We start from the raw sequence: 17,642 nt of genomic DNA, 5'->3' as shown, positions 1-17,642 counted from the left end.
TTTTTTTTTCCTGGCTTGGTCTGCTTCTACTTAGTCATCACTGAATCTATAAGAGGTTGTTAGCTGAAATTGTGTTTAATCGGTGTACCCCAAATTTATTTTGAGGCAAGTTTAATAGACCTTTGTCATTTGTGGAATTAGCATTAAGGGCTTTAAATATCTTTGGCATGCAGTAACATGACATATTGGGGACGCACACATATAACCGTGCCAGTGGTTTGGAGGACACACTTCGTGTGGGAGCCTCGCCTGTTTTTCAGCCTTAACATTTTACTTATTATTTACTTGTCCTAGCTTATATATGCAGTATGTTTACTGAGGTGAATAAGAATATTAATTTGTGTATGTGTGTCTGGATATTTTTTAAAAAGCCCTTAAAAGAATACGAATGGTAAAAATCCGGAACTTACTTAATTTTGCCTACCTCAATCAGACTTTATTTTTATTTCTAAGTTTTAGGAGAAAACTTTAAAAGAAAATTACTGTACAGTTTTCAATAATCAAGAATGTATCCTTATCCTGTTTGAACACACCTTCTATAACTTTTTAAATGATTCTTATAGAATATTTTCATAAATACAAAAAATATACAGATCTTCACTTATGATGAGGTTTTATCTTGGCAAAAGCATCGTAAAATGAAAATATTGGGAGTTGAAATGCACTTAATACACCTAATCTACCAAACATCATAGCTGGCCTAGCCTACCTTAAACATGCTCAGAATATTTACATCAGCCTACAGTTGACCAAGATCATCTAACACAAAGCCCGCTTTATAATAAAGTGGTGAATATTTCATTCACCTGAGATACTGAATTTCCCTGAATACTGTCCCTGAAAGTGAAAAACCAATTGATTGTGTGGGTGCAGCATGGTGGTAAGTGTATTGGATTTATCCTCATGGTCTCATGGCTAACTGAACACTGCTTGCTCTCCAGCATCACCAGAGTCTTGTACCGTGTGCATATCGCTAGCCCAAGAAAAGATCAAAATTCGAAATCAAAGTTTGATTTTTACTGAATGTGTATCGCTTTCTCACCATTGTAAAATAAAAAATCTTAAATATTGCTATCTGGTTAAAGAAAAGGTTGGAGGGAGAATTAGGATATACTCAACAGGGTTGTGGTAAGGTTTACATAAAATAATTCATATAGAGCCTTCAAGTAGCTGATGTGTACATCACATTTATTCCTCATTTTTTTATCCTCTCCGATCCAAGGTGAGATATGACCTCTCTGCCTGGCTACAGAGACTTTTTCTTTTAGCGTACTACATTTTGGGGGAGGTGGACAGAAGGGAATGTTACGTCAAATAGAATGATGTGAAAAATTACTATGGTTAGTATATAGCTTTGTAGTGCACAAAACCCGAGGAAGTCCAAGTACATTCAAAGCGGCACTGTTAGAAAATAGAAATGCTAGAAACAGAAAAATGGATAAATAAATTATGGTATATGCATACAAGGGGATATATACTACATAGCCCTGGAAATTATGTCAAACAAGATTAGAGTGTTGTATGCCCCTTTATAGAACATGACACAGGCTGGCTTTTCCCCCAATCACATTTTCAGCAGTGTTCCACAGAAGGCCTTTCTGATTTTTGTATTATTATTATAAGCAGGCAGATTGGAAGGAGCTGTAAACCAAAACACAGCTGGTAAGTCTAAATATAGGCCCATCAGGATGAGTGTCCCTCATAACACAGTTTCTCAAACTCCTTCCACTTTAAGTTGCTTTTTTACCAGATGTCTCTTGGTGTGCGTGTTTCTTGCGCATCAGCAAATTTTGTTTGCATGGCCTTTTCATGCCACTATTCTGATTTATCACACTTCTCACATTGATTTTTTTCCCCCTCTACTTGTAAAAAAAAGAAAATAGCTGTTTGTGCACAGATGGTGGATCCGATTTAGTATTATCAGAGTAATTCATGTTATATTTATGAGATGTTTCCGAGTAGCCTTTTAGTGGGAGATATTCAGGAAGGACATTTCTTAGAAAGGTCATATCTCACCTTTTAACCTGTTTCTTTTGGAGTTTATTTCCTGAGTACTCAAGTACTGGCAGGCCATTGTTTTAAATTTCAGGGATGTATTTTATTTATTTCAGTAGTGGAACTTTTGAACCATCTAAAAGCATTCAAGGAGGGAGGCGAAAACATTTCTCAGAAATTACTGGAGTTGATTGTTAACCTGTAAGAGAATGAACGAATGGAGCCAGGATGAAATACAGTAATCATTAAGTACTTACTTCCTTTGTACCTTTACTTCCTTCTTAAATTTTTATTGTGTACAACTCTACATGTAGAAATGCTGTCAGTTTGCCAGGGCTTCCGTAACAAAGTCCAATAGAGTAGGTTTGTGAAACAAGAGACTTTTACTTTTTTCACAGTTCTGGAAGCTAGAAGTCTGAAGTGAAGGTGTCCGTGGGGTTGGTTTCTTCTGAAAACAGTGAGGAAGGAGTCTGTTCCCAGGCCTCTCAACCTTGGTGTCTTCTTATGTTTCCTAACCATCTTCCCACTACACATGTCTCTGTTTCCAAATTTGTTCTTTTTATAAAGACATTGGTCATATTGCATAAGGACCCACCCCAGTGGTCACATTTTGACTTAATAACCTCTGTAAAGACCCTATCTCCAAATAAGGTCACATTCTGAGGTATGGGGTATTAGGTCTCTTCAAACATTGGAATTTTGGAAGGACGCAGTTTACCAACAAATGCTTCTGCCAAACCAAATGTAACAACAAGGAAAACTTACACTTAATTTGTAAGTGATTGTGTCAATAAATATCAATATCATGGTGATATAATTGTAATGTCCGTTTATTTCTGTAAAGTCATTTAACTGTTTTTTCTTATGATGGGTTTGTTGGTTTGGAATAAGGGTAGAAGGCAACTGCTTCCTGTAATAATTTGGCTTCACTATTATACATGTATGTTCACATCTGGGCTTGAAACCATCCCAAGATTTTTGGTGTGTGTGTGCCTGTGTGTCTTCACTGTGCTGGCTGTAAGAAAGGCATTCAGTGTTATTTAAGAAGTAGAGATTTACCACACAATTTCTGCTTCTGCTTCTGCTTTAATCTGCTTTAATCTCTTGAAGAAAGAAAATGAAATGGTGTACTTTCATTGTCTAAAAGATCATAGGATGATGGACATCTATCCAAATGCTAAGAATGAATGAATGTGTAAATAAGGTTTGGGGATGGGGGTGGGAGACAGAAAAGAGAGAGAGAACTAACAGGAGAAAGAAGCACACATTATTGTGGAGGTGAAACCTTTGTTTGGAAAGAACAAATTTTAATGATCCATTTCTCCTGAAAAGCATCCACCACAAAAGGTTAAATGGAGGGCTTTTTTGGTTAATTGCTTCTTTGAATCTTCTCAAACACTTACTTCTCTTATTCATGTCCAAGTGTAAATCTTTTAAGCATTGTCATTATATTTTCTTTTCCTTTTTTTTTTTGAAGTGAATATAAAACTCTTTGGATAGTCACTTTTATTGAGGTTTTAAGAATGTTTTTGAGTGATTCATAGTAATTTAAATCCTTCTACTGAAATCTTGGATGTTGCTAAATTTCAGCCTGTAATTTTCTTCCTTTGCTCGATATTGAAGCATATTTTTGACACCACACTACTCATTGGAATTGTGAGCCTTTGTAAATTCATGCAGATCTTTCCCACTCTACAAAAGGATGCATTTTAAGCAGAAGAAATAGAATGCTAAATTATGTAGTAGGTATAAGAAGTGGGTTGTGGTGAGTTAAGAGGGTGACTACAAAGAATACCAAAGCACACGGTGGTATGCAGTGTCAGGGAAATTTAAAGGACGTTTGCCTGTCACATAAAAATTTGTCATCTTAAAAGGCTACTACAGGTTCCCCCCACCCATCTAAAAATAGAGCATTCCTATGAAACCTTTTGTAAGCTGAAATGGCATAAAACAAAGAACCAATTACCATTAATCTATATGGAAAAATTTTTTTGAGCATTTCCAGACCCAAAACACAATCTCTCTTAGGCTTTTCTGATACCTTAGGAAACATTTTGCTAATGGATGCACAAAATAAATCCAGATGAGGCACAGATGCTCACAGGCACAGTTAAGTCATAAAGTTGGATGCCACGAGGCTGAGTGTAGTTCCCAGGGAAGGAGCCTGGTGGCGCCACTCTTACTGCTTGGGGTGCACCCCGCTTTTCTAAGGGCTTGCTGCGGAACAGTTGCTGAACACTATTTTTGCTTTTCGCCTTTTTTTCTAAAGAGTGAAAATCCTCTTTGGATTGCAAAAATAGATACTTTATGTGGTGAAGTGGCTATGCTATACACAATATATATACTATACAGAGAGATATTTTTGTACATTCTGATTGCATATTTATTTGGAACCTCTAAATTACGTTTTAAAATGATTCCTTAGTGTTCCATTGTGTTAGCCTTCTGTAATTTACTTTGACTCTCCAATTTTCATGTGATTCCAGACATTTTTAGATTTCCCATTTAATTATGCAACTTTGATGAGTTAAGAAAAAAAAATGTAATCCAAGGTCTTTTGTCCAATTGGCTCTAGACACCTGTTTCAACTTATTACAGTAGTTCTTTTTTTTTTTTTTTAAGATTTTATTTATTTATTCATGAAACACAGAGAGAGGCAGAGACATCGACAGAGGGAGAAGCTCCCTGCTGGGAGCCTGTTTGGGGGGAAGGACTCTGGATTCTACCCCTGGGTCCCCAAATCATGCCCTGAGCCAAAGGTAGACTCTCACCCGCTAAGCCACCCACGCGTCCCTATTACAGTCGTTCTTACTGCCTTTGAACATATAATACACAGTGTTGACACTAACAATTTTAATATCTTTCTCAACGTATGTTTACTTTAGAATATTTGGACATGCAGGAACTCACAGAAAATATTAAACTCCTCAGCAATCCCAATAACTGGAATAGCTTTTATTAACTTTTTTGGTATAGCTTATAAGCTTGTGTCCTTTTTCTCTCACTTTTTCTTTCCTACTTTATCTCTCACACACATATACACATAAGAATCTAATCGTACACAAATTTTATATCCTGTTGTTTTCTTTTAATAACATACTGTAACCATTTTTCCAATATACTGTATTCTAAGTTACTCCTAGAATGTTACTTTTAATCACTTTACTATATTCTATCATATGGATAGAGTTTATTGTAGCCTATCAACAGGCATATACCATAATTTACTTTGCTAAACTTTTATTGCAAGACATTTATTGTTTCTGTTTTTGTGTTTCATTAATACAACTGTTACTGTCTTCTGTCCCTTGGTCTAAATCATGCCTAAGTCTTTTTCCTTTCCCAGATCATTTTGTAATCACAATAACCTGAACCTTCTTAATTTAAACAATCATTGTTGTTCTTCTCTTCAACTGGTGTTGAGTATCTCCTGTATTACTGCATTGAGGAGTTACCCAAATGCTATATTATAGTTCGCATAACTAACTTTTTGTGTGGGAAGAACCTTGAGAACAGTACTGCAGATATTACTGATGCTTCTTCAAAAGGATTTTAAGTTGATTTGTTTTGGGGGAAAAAATAAGTCCATATTAGGATTTCAATCTTTTTTCATTCTTAGTACCACAAAAGTGTTCCTTTTCTTAAAATATATGGTTTTTGCTACATTTTTCTATATTAATACATTTAGAAGTTGTACTGTTTTAGCCTTTCACGTGGGAGAGATTTTGCAGATTTTCAACTCCAAATCCTCATTTTAACCTCCAAAGGCTGAATTAATTGTTCAAGTTATCTGCTTAGTGAGTGGGAGAGAAAGGACTGGGACCCAGTTTTGGGCCTCCTTTGTAATGATTTTTTTTTTTTTTTCATTTAGTGTTGACTAACTCGGGTGCTAAGTTATGATGGACTTTGTTGCAGAATTCATTTCTAAGTGTGTTGGTTAAATTTAGTCTGTTCAAACAGACAAAAGTTTTGATTCTGACACCTGTATTCTTAATTTTGAAGGAAAAATGATATCTAAAAGAAAGTATAGAATTGGGAATAAGTCATTATTACTACTGAAAAAATAAATGTCATATTGAAACTGTTTTATCTGTGCATATGAATAACACATTACTTGTATTTAAAATTTTACTGCATATTAACCTTTTGTTTCATTTAAAAACTTTTATTAAAAAAATAACATGCAGCCTTTCTCTTCCCTTTTTAAAAAACAAACTATTGAAGATGCCTGAGGAAATAACCAGTGTGTCCAAGGAAGTAGCCAGAGGGATTGGGGCTGGGGAGGGATCCAGTGTGGTTGTGAAAGAGATAAGACTGCCGTTGCTTATGTGGTCGGGACTGAGGAGACAGCTGGCCTGGTTGGGAGATTGATATGTGTAGGAGGATTGACCATATTTGTAAATATCTTTAGGATAGTGGGAGCCAGGCTTCTTTCTGCTGGAGAAAAGAGTTACAAATATGGGAAGAGGTAAGGTGGGAAAGGTCAGATGGTGTCAAAGTGTAATTGGAGGTATCCGTCTGAACTCATGGTATTTAATATATAGATAGATAGATCCAGATGAGTGTGTGCATGGGTGTGTGTGTGTGTGTGTGTGTATTATACATATATTTCTTGTCATTCACATCTTGGTTTCCAAATTCCAATTTCCTCCAAAAGGAACCAGAACTCTTTGGAGAGATGTCTGATTCCATAGCTGGGTCAGGGAAAATATAAACCTGAAACATCTTCTTATGTCAAGTTGCTATATAAAGTGCTCAAGGAATAATTAAGATGTATCAAAAACACACAGGTGCCAGGATTAAGGGGGGTTCCACTAGGTAGGTTTTGGACACTTATAACATCAAAATAAATTATAATATTAATGGATTATAACCCACTGAATAACATAGGAATCTGTGAGTCTATACTTACATAATTAATTGACTAAGTAAATAAATATTCTTTATTCTCCTTAGTAAGAAACCTACAGATAATGTCAAAATGGAAAAAAAAAAAAAAAGCAAAGCATATGTTGTTTTGAAATAAGAAATGTAACAAGGAACAAAAAGAGCTAATAGAGTTCTGCATTTGCTTCTGAGGGGCATGAACTGGGAATAGCAATTCTGGAACAGAGAAAGCTGCTTTTTAATTTTAATTTGTTTTATTTTAAGCTTTGTAGAATTTGTAGAATTATTTGACTTTTAAAAACTGTAAATATACTTTTTTATTTTGAACTAACTTCAAACTGGGAGAAAAGTTGCAATACTTTGAACCTTGATTTCCCAATGACTGCCATTTCACAACTTTTGCTTTCACTCTCTGTAAGTTGAGTAAATTGGAGACGTGATGTTGTATTACCCCTAATTAGGTCTGCATATGTTTTTCAAAAACAGAGACACCCTCCTATCTAATCACAGTATACCTATCCAAATCAGGAAACTAATATTGACACAATACTACATTATAATCCACAGACCCTTTCAGATTTCTCTAGTTGTCCCAATAACATTGTGTAGAGAGAATAAATGAAGGTTCTCTTCCTTTAATATGGAATCCAATTCAAGATCTCATGTTATATTTAGATATTATGTCTCTTGGGTCTTCTTCAGTCTGGAACAGTTGCTCATCTTCCTTTTTTCCATCACAGTAATTGCATTTTTTAAGCTATTTTATAAGCACTGTCTCATCCCTTCAAGCATTTGCAGTATTTTTCTTCTGATCAGTATAATTATATCAGCATTTTTAGTTAAATTCAGGGTTAGGAACTATTTGTTTTTGTTCACTGTCAAACCATGTACTGAACTATGATTATGTTTTCATTCTTGTATATGTTTTGCTTTCTTGAGATTCATCATTCATTTATTCTTTTATTTATTTATTTTAGATTTATTTTTAATTTTTTTATCATTTATTCTTTTATTCATTCATTTCCTCTACTTCTTTATCCCTTGTTCTTGATTTCTCTCCATCGTGGCTTTCTCTGCACCCATCACAATTCATCTACAAAATCTTACACGGCATGCTTCCTCTCATTATGTTTAAACATATCATGTATTCTGTTACCTCCCTCCCTTTAACCCTCTCTCCCTTTCCCTTTCTCTTTCTTTCTTTCTCTTTCTTTCCCTCTCTCTTCCTGTTAGTCTTTCTCCGTCCTGCCTTTTTCTTCCTTTCTTCTCTTGTTCTTCCTTTTTCCGTTCATACTCCCCTGTGTCTGTCTTTCCTTCTATCCGTCCTTCCTTCCTCCCTCTCTTCCTTTATTATTTTTTCCCTATTCACCTCCCTGCCTTCCTGGTGACTCTGTCTTCCTGACCAGGTCTGTATAGGTTGTTCTCTGGTTCTGCTGCAAAGCTGTTAACCTGGAACATTTCTTCACAGTCATTCAAAGAATTTCCTCTGGTTCTCTTTTCTGTTGAATCTACTGTTTTTAGATCCTATTTCTTCCTCTTCTTTTTTTTTTTAAGATTTATTTATTTATTTATTTATTTATTTTGAAGGGCAGGGAGGAGCAGAGGGAGAGAGAGAATCTCAAGCAGACTCCCTGCTGAGTGTGAGCCCTCTGCTGGGCTTCATCCCACAACCCTGAGATCATGACCTGAGCCGAAACCAAGAGTCGAACACTCAACTGACTGACCCACCCAGGTGCCCCTAGATTGTTTCTTCTTGCTATATGCCTTATTTTGGAAAATTAAAGAAGCTTCCAAAGAATGGGTGCATGGGTAAAACAGTTTTTGAAGTCTTTTATATATCTGAAATGGCTTTAATTGACATGTATATTTGAATGACAGTTTGCCTGGCTATATAGAGTCCTAAGTAGAAGATATAGTCTCCTCTCAAAATCTGGAAGATATTTTACTGTCATTTAGTTTTCTGTGTTACCATTGAGAAATCTGAAGCCATTCTGATTCCTGAGATTCCTGTTGTATTTTAACTGTTTTTATTCTCTCTGGAAGCTAACCTCTATTATGAAATGTCATAGTAATGGAGGGTTGCAGGAGCACATCCACCCCACAACTGCCCCATTCATTTTGAAGAGGCAGGAGAGGCCCTAGCAACCTGGAAACATTTCAGTTTAAAGTACATTTTCCTCCTTCATTTTATGGAATCCGTTTTATTAAGGCACTGCCTGCCTGGATCTTTTAATTTCTAAAAACACTTCCTTCTCCTTTTCTATCTCTTGTTCTTTTAATTCAGCTTAGTTCTTGAGTTCTAGCTTTCAAACTTCCTGTTGAGTTGTTATCTTATTAACATATTTCAATTTTCATGAGCCTCCTTTTTTATTGTCTTGCTGCTGTTCTCTGATTTTTTTTAAAGAATATAACTCCTGTTTTTATTCATGAATTAGATATCATGCTTATCTCTGATGATTTCATCTATTTTTTGTAACCATTCTGTTCTGTAACTGCTTCCTGCCTTGTGTTTGTGAGTCTTTCACATCAGAGGCTTTCCACTTATTTTAGATATTTAGTAGCTCCTACATCAGGCAATAAAAAGTGGAGTAGATATTCAGCACGTATGATAGGGGCTTCACCTCAGAGTGATTATTCAAAGACCTGGCTAATTCATTCAGGGACTGCAACTCTTAATTTTTTCTCAGAACGGTGAGGTAAGAGCGGAACCCTCAGATCACTACGTGGAATTTCGCACCTTGCTGCCAGCATCCTTGGCGCCAGATGAGGGAAGAGGGCTGGCTATCTTCCCATCTAGTCTATAGGACTTTTCCTTGCTATCTCTTTCTCCACTCTGCCTGGCATCCTTGAGTTCAGAGATAATAGAGAAAGTAAACTTCGAGTTTTCAGCAAAATTGGGGGAGAAATGTGACTGATGACAATGGGGTAGGTGAGGGAATCTGAGGTACTCTTTCTTTTTTTGTTTGTTTTTTAGCTTTTCAACCAATCCTCTGGTTTTAGCTCTACCATCACTCTGTGTGTCCACAGGTTTGTGGTGCCTGTAACCCTTAAGTCTCTCTTAGATTCTTTCATGCTTTCTAAGTTTACCATCATTTCCTAGGTTTACTGTTCAGCTTTCTCTGCTCTGCTATTTCAGTGATCCCTCAACAATCAGATTTCCAGTTTCCAAAGAGTAGTTGCTTTTGTTTGCTTAGCGCCTCTCTCTCTCTCCTTTATTACCTTGAGGGTTTATGGCTTTTTATGCCTTTTTTGTCTTGTTTTACTTTACTTTGTTAGTTTCTTTTCTGTCATTTTTAAAGTGGGATTTTAATAGGAAACAGATAAAAATACATGTTCAACATGCCATATTTAACTAGGAGTCCAATCATCCCTTTTGTTCTTGACATATTTCATTAGTATTCATAGTTACTAAGAAAAAGAGGATTTTAAACTTACTTTTATAGATGTTAAGTTTTGAATGTGGTTTATTCCTTAGGATGCCTCATTGATGGACATGAATTCCTTCAGCCCTATGATGCCAACATCTCCTCTGTCGATGATAAACCAAGTCAAATTTGAAGATGAACCAGATTTGAAAGATCTCTTCATTACAGTTGATGAACCTGAAAGCCATGTTACTACAATTGAAACTTTCATTACTTACAGGATTATTACTAAGGTAAATTTTTAGTGAACACTTTCTTGGATAAAGTTATTTTCTGAACTTTTGCAAGTACTTTTTGTTTGCTATGACTCTCAACAGTAGAGAATCTTAGCTGAATTGACTTATTTTTTTCCAACCATTTTGGGTAAGACATTGCATCTAATCTACCCTTAACCTCTTCTGTATGAAATCAGTGAAATTCAAATTACAGCAGTCACTCATTTCTTTTTTTCTTTTTAGCAGTTGTGCATCTTGAAATAGGAACATTTCGTTTTTAGTTTCAAAAATTATAAACAAATATCTTTGGAAAAGAAGAGCCTCAGTTTATTAATAAAGACAACTAGTTAAAAACATGATACAATATTTTGTTGTAGCACTTCTTTAAAGATTACAAAATATAATTTCATTTGTTTTCCAAGTAAAAGCAAGTGGCTCCTTTGTAAGATATTGTTAGTTGTCCAGTAACTCAAAGGAAGAGTAAATCTAGAACCCAATTCTCCTTAATCCTAGGACAAGGCTATCAAAGTAAAATAACCAAATAGTATAACTGTTTTTTTTAAAAAATCCTTTATGTAATAACAGCTTTTAAGAATTATATTCATGTTATAATATTTTCTTTATGAAGCCTCACCCTAATCTTTGTAGTACATCTTCTGTGTAGATGAAAAGGTTTTAGACCATCTTCCTGTAATCACTTCTTCCAGTGCAAATTTCACCTTTGCTGCTAGTTATGTTTCATTAAAAAACACGTATCTGATCTGTTCACTCAGATTCTTAAAATCCTTCCTTGGTTCCTCATCTCTTATAGAACAAAGTGCAAATTCCTTGGAATGACATATAAGGAACTTTTCAGTCTGATGCCAGCTTACTGTATAAGACTTATCTCCTGCTCATTTCAATACCCTGCTCTCCACTGATCTTTGTTATCTGAATACTCATGACTTTGCATATACTTTTTCTTGTTTGCTATGTCTGTCCTTCCTCTTCTAGACAGAAGAACTACTGTTTACTTTTCCACAACTAAAAATGATGCCTGCCTGGCCCCTGCCCCCTGCACCTACAGGCTGAAAGTCTTCTTTCTTTCTTCTGTTTTCACATGTTGTTCTAATTGAAGTCTTAAAGAATGTAAAGCATCAGAATCAGTATAGCAAGGAAATTAAAGGCCTATATTTAATCCTTCTAAGTCTTTGAGTCTTTTTTTCTTTTTAAATCTATAACACGGAAATGATCATCGAACCTGGTTCTGTAGAGTTGCTGTACGAATCAATTTAGCATTGGTAATCAATGTAAAACACTTAGCAAAATGCCTGGCACATAATGAATTTTCAGTATTTGCCTATCTGTGAGTAGATAATATGTATTTATTGGTATTTATTCCTAACAAGTCTGTGAGCTTCACAAGGAAGGTAATTGTATCTTAAGTTATCCATATTTCTAAATACAGAGGATATAATAAATAAGCAGTTTCACTTTTTGGTGAACGGATGAGTGAAGAAATTTATGGTATCATACTCATATCAAGAGACTGTAGAGCAAGATAGCATGGGATTGAATCTTGATTACTCCTCTTTCTTGGTATGTGTCTTAGGCAATTTAATTCACCTCTCTATGCTTAGTTTCCTCAGTTGTAAATAAGATAACAGTATTAACCTTGTAGGGTCTTTGTGAATATTTCATGTGTTTATACAGACATTCTGTTAAGAATCGAACCAGATTTCTCCTGGTATTACTATTTTAATTATAAGCATCCATTGTCATCATCCTTCCTAGCAAAGAATTTGTGCAACTGAATTATTTTCCCATCATTATTTGTTTCACTTAGAAAGACACTTTATTTATAAGCCACCCTGTGAATTTTACTCTAATCACAGACATAGAATTCTGATGAGTTATCCATATTTACATTATACTTTAAGTATACTGCTCTTATAGTACTAGTAATAGGGATAATATTACAGTAGTAACGTTTATTGTGTGATTACTTTGTGCAAAGCAATGTTCTAACCACTTTATACGTATTAACTTAGATGTTAGGAGTTACCCCCATTTTGTGCATGAGGACACCGAAACTCAGTAACGTGCCAGAGGTTACCTACCATAATGATTACCTGAGCTGGGTTTTAAATCCAGACTATTTACTTTCACATGATATGTGTTTTCTGTTATACTTTGGTGCATCTCTACATGGTTATGGCAAACTATCTTTCATTTCACTATTATGAAATAGACTGTTATACAAGTCTCTTTGTTCTACTTCTGATTATTTTTACTACATCCTAGTATATAGACTATAACTATATATACTAAAATATGTATTACAGATACAAATGTATAAACATTTGGTAGATATATATTTTGTTATCAAATAGAGTCTTTTCTTTACTATTCACTTATTATCATTTATTCACTTTTTCCTATATTCAGTGAAGTTTTGTTGAGTGCCAATTACATCCCAGGTACTGTGCTTGTATTTTGAGACTTCACCAGCAATCAAGACAGACATACTCTCTGCCTTCATGGAGCTTTCAGCCTAGGACGGGTGATGGATATTATACAATTACATGCTTAACTCTTTAATTATAGTCACAAATGCTTTGAGAGAAAAATACAGCATTTCATGAGCATGGGCACCCCATTTCGTTTAGAGGTTCAGAAGTGGTTTCCCTGAGTTTTAGTTGTATGAAAATTTATAGTTATAGGCATTAAGATTATAACGGTAGGGATACCTGGATGGCTCAGTGGTTGAACGTTTGCTTTTGGCTCAGGGCGTGATCCCAGAGTCCTGGGATTGAGTCCTGCATCAGGCAACCCACAGGGAGCCTGATTCTCCCTCTGTCTGTGTCTCTGCCTCTCTCTGTGTGTCTCTCATGAATAAGTAAGTAAAATATTTTAAAAAATATTATAAGGGTAAATGCACATATACGTATGCACATATGTACACTGACAATATCCTACTTAGGAATACTTAAGAATGACGTGGCTGTAAATAATTATGAGTGTCAGGAAGCCCATGTTCCAAGGATCTCTTGTTCTTGTGGGAAATTACCCTTTAATCTCCAGGTTAGAATATCTGAAGTGATAGCTCTAAAGAAGTACTTTCTCTTTTGGAGATGAAGAGATGTGACTTCCTTTAACACATACAGAAACAAGAGTGAAGAGATGTAACAGGGGTCTTCCCTCTCACATCCTCATTATGAAGATAGACTCCTAGATGCCTGCCAGTGTGGAGTAGGGGTTAAAGTATATTCCTGATCCTAAGGTTCCTCTCCCCTCAGAAACAGTTTTCTAAATCCTGAAAGCCCAGAGTCACTACCCTTGACCAAAGGTCACTGCTTGTTGAATGAGTATATTTTGAGGTATGGATCTCATGAGTTAGTTTAGTCCTCAACTTCAAGTACCCAACTTTTTATGGTCAGACATGAAAGATTAAACACCATTTACAATATGGCTTCCATGGAAAACTGTATTCTATATTAGAAGCATTATTCGTGCTTCAAAATAACTTTTTGGAACACCAGTTCTAAGTTGGAGATCTGTCATCAAACCCTGTTATTCCTGTAGTTGGAAGCTTCTGTCTATCTTCTAATGATCAAAATTGACCACTTTAGGTGGGACAATGATTTTGTCCCTGCTGTTGGGAAATTAATCATGATCTGAACCTAGTTAATAATATTTGTTTTCCTTGCCATATCTTAGTCTTATAACTCTTTGGCAATAGAATTAATTCTTAAAGTAGCATGAACGAACACACTGTTTTTGAAACTAGTACTCATCTTCTGTTTTCTTCCTCTGGTATTGCAGTATGTTAGAAAACTCTTCTAAGTCAATGACTGAGTGATGGGTACAGAATCAACCAATTATTTGACTTGATTTTACATCTTCCTCTTGCCAGAATTTATATCAGATTGTTCTATGTTTACTTAAAGTGTTGAAAATTCTTGAGGACACACAAAGCTCTTCACTGCCCAATTTTGGGGTATTTTAGTATTGGTTATGCCAACTTATATTTTTGGAAATTGGTAGTAAACCTATGCATATGTGCCTGGTACAAGAAGGTGTTCAATAAGTATTTTTTAATGAGTGACTATAAACCATGTTTTGTGTGCATATATATGTATGCATATGTGTGTATTTGCATATATATGTACACATACCAACTCGTATATATGTTGTTAAACTGTGTTTCTACTAGATTTAGTTTTCCTATTTTTACCATTTCCGTAACTTGTACCCATAGTTAAGATTTCATAGTGTTTTGTGTTCCTTAGACTTTTGCATCTCATTTACCTCTACTTTTTCCCACTAAAAATGAAATGTTTTGATAAAATATATTGTATGATATTCTACACATTTGTTTTAAAAAAAATAAACCTTAGAAAGTATAACTTTTGTGAACCTTTTGTGACAATTAAGACTGCATCTATGACTTGAACTTCTTCATTTTACAATTGCATTCATTTGTGTGGGTGATTGATATTTCTGGTGAGTGTAAAATATGCATGCAATGTGTTATTCCAGCATTATTCCTCCAGGAAACTTTCAACCTTAATATTAGTGTGTATAATTTTTAATATGCAAAAATTTACTTAATGAGATATTGGTGAGAGTGAGTGTGTGTGCATTAAATAATGTTCTTTTATTTGTCTTGGAATTCGGGCAATGGAAGTGAAGTTGATATTGTACCCATGTTCTTCTTGTCATATGTGTTGGCATAGATTTTTGGTTTGTTGAGAATAGATATTTTAATTTATTTGCTTAATTTTTAGGAGTTTAGGCATATAACTCAAAATCCCTTGAGAAATGACAGGAAGATTTTCTTTTCACATCAAATCTTCATTAATAACATTTTTTAAACAGTGGTAAAATCACTCTGTAAAATGTTAGAATTTTCACATACTGAAAGCAAATTTTACCAAAGCAATTCATTTGAGCAAATTCCAGGAAAACATTTTTTCTCAGTTATGTTCAGGTTATTTTCCAAATTACAAAAATAGGACTTTCCTCAAATTCTGAATTCTAATCATCTTGAGAAAAATATATTTGAAACCTAAATTCAGAACACACTTTCTTGTTAGCAAGAAAGTCATGCCAAATATAATCGTAGTTAAAATCTTGTGGAAGGCAGATGGCTGCTCTAAGACAGATTTTTCAGTTTGGATTTTAAATTTGAGCATGATGTTTGCTTTCTTTCTGGAAATACTGGAAAGTTTGCTTTGTTTCATCTGCTACATGAATTGATGACTGCAAAAAAAGTACAGGCTGACAAACACTGAATAATTAGAATTTGTTAATTTTTCTTAGAGACCCATTTATTTCAGAATGTCTAAAATAACATGAGGCAAATGTCTTCTGTCTTATATTGCGTGTGCTGTTATTTTCTCCTACTTTCTTCAGACATCTCGTGGGGAATTTGACTCCAGTGAATTTGAAGTTAGGAGACGTTATCAAGATTTCCTTTGGTTGAAAGGAAAACTTGAAGAAGCACACCCTACTCTGATTATTCCAGTAAGTGTACTTTTTTTTTTCGTAAAGTGGCTGCCATTTTGTCTTGTGAATCATTAGAATGCCTAACACCTAATGTCAGACCTTTAAAATCAGTGTAACTCATTGATCTTAGAAACATTTGCTCTTAAACATTCAATCTATGTACAGATTTGTTTTTCTAAACTATTCTAATATGTTAAGATTTTGCAGGTTTTGGTTCTGGCATTGTGAATCTTGAAGAATTACTTTTATAAGAAACGATCACATGTTCGAATAGCCTTCCAAAAAAGAAGAGTATAGAATTCCTTATAATCGCATGCCACATGATGCTCAGTTAACCTTTTAAAATTTTTTTGCTTCAGCCATTGCCTGAGAAGTTTATTGTGAAAGGAATGGTGGAACGCTTTAATGATGACTTCATTGAGACACGCAGGAAGGCATTGCATAAATTCCTGAACCGAATTGCTGATCATCCAACTTTAACATTTAATGAAGACTTCAAAGTGTTTCTTACTGCACAAGCTTGGGTAAAGAATTTTGATTTACACTCATGTAATCCTTTAGTGTCTTTATGTATAGTAGGTTGTATGCTTCCTCTTATTTACCTTTATAAATCAGGCAGCAGCATCCCTGAATTACAATGGAATATCAGACACTGGAGAGATATCCTTCAGATTTAACCCTGTGTCAAGTCGACATGTAAACATCACACACATCTTCTATCTTCCTCGCATACACATATTCATATTTCTCTTGGTAGCCAAATTTTTTTTTATGGTCAGGATACCCCTTGCATATATAGCTAATACTGAATAGGAAAATAGGGCAAATGGTCAATATTAAGTAATTGCTGACCAATATTGGGTTTTCTATCTCTCAGTTCTTGCCAAAGTGATATATGCTAGAATGTAGTTCATCTCAGTCTTGACAGATAGCACTGCCATTTGGAAGCCCTTTGAGACTTACGTGAAATGAATTTGTGGCCTGACTCCAGAACCTTAGAAGTTGTCAGAAACATTCTCTGTAGTCACATCTGCGGTAATAGCTTGCCATTTGTGACTTGTGCTTTTTGATAATGTTTACTCTATCAAGTGATCCTTTAGCATTCCTGGATAGATGTATGTGTTACCTGGTCAAAGGTGACATCTGTTGTTATATGCACAAAAAATCATACTGGAGATAAACAAGTTTACTTTATTATTTTGTGTAAGGCCTTCAGAAAGAAAATCTGGATAAAGATAGTATTTAATATTTGGGAAAATAATACATAATACTATTTTTATCTGTAGATTTGGTAGTCAGCATTATTATTTATAGATTTTTTTTTTCTTGTGGGTAACCTTTTATTTGGTCAACGGTTATTTGATCCTAAACCTATGTTTCAACAAGTGTTATAACCATCACCAGAATCCCTTGGCCTTCTTGGTGTTCTTTTTTAATATGCCATACTTCTAAAGGATTACTTTTGTGTGATGTATCCTTTTATTTCAGTTCTTCTATTTAGCAAGTTGGTAGCCCTCCCTCTCAGGTTAACTATGAAACAGCACTCACTACATATATTCTTAAAAATCTTTCTCTACAGGCAGCCAGCCAGTAGAGGTAGTGTCACAGTTTACCCACTTCAGTTGATTAA

At 34.9% G+C, this 17,642-nt stretch overlaps 1 protein-coding gene across 1 annotated transcript in view; it reads left to right on the top strand.

Moving 5' to 3' along the window:
• SNX7 (sorting nexin 7) overlaps nucleotides 1-17,642 on the top strand; it is a 92,946-nt gene that overhangs the window by 13,185 nt on the left and 62,119 nt on the right. Inside the window, 3 exon segments of the mRNA XM_038541237.1 lie at nucleotides 10,358-10,540; nucleotides 15,920-16,030; nucleotides 16,372-16,536. Coding sequence (XP_038397165.1) covers nucleotides 10,358-10,540; nucleotides 15,920-16,030; nucleotides 16,372-16,536 — 459 coding nt within the window.

The sequence above is a fragment of the Canis lupus genome, chromosome 6 (genome assembly GCF_011100685.1).
Source record: "Canis lupus familiaris isolate Mischka breed German Shepherd chromosome 6, alternate assembly UU_Cfam_GSD_1.0, whole genome shotgun sequence".
In the NCBI taxonomy this organism is placed as follows: Eukaryota; Metazoa; Chordata; class Mammalia; order Carnivora; family Canidae; genus Canis; species Canis lupus.
The sequence above is the reverse complement of the archived record's forward strand: the minus strand, read 5'-3'. Positions and strand labels throughout refer to the sequence as shown.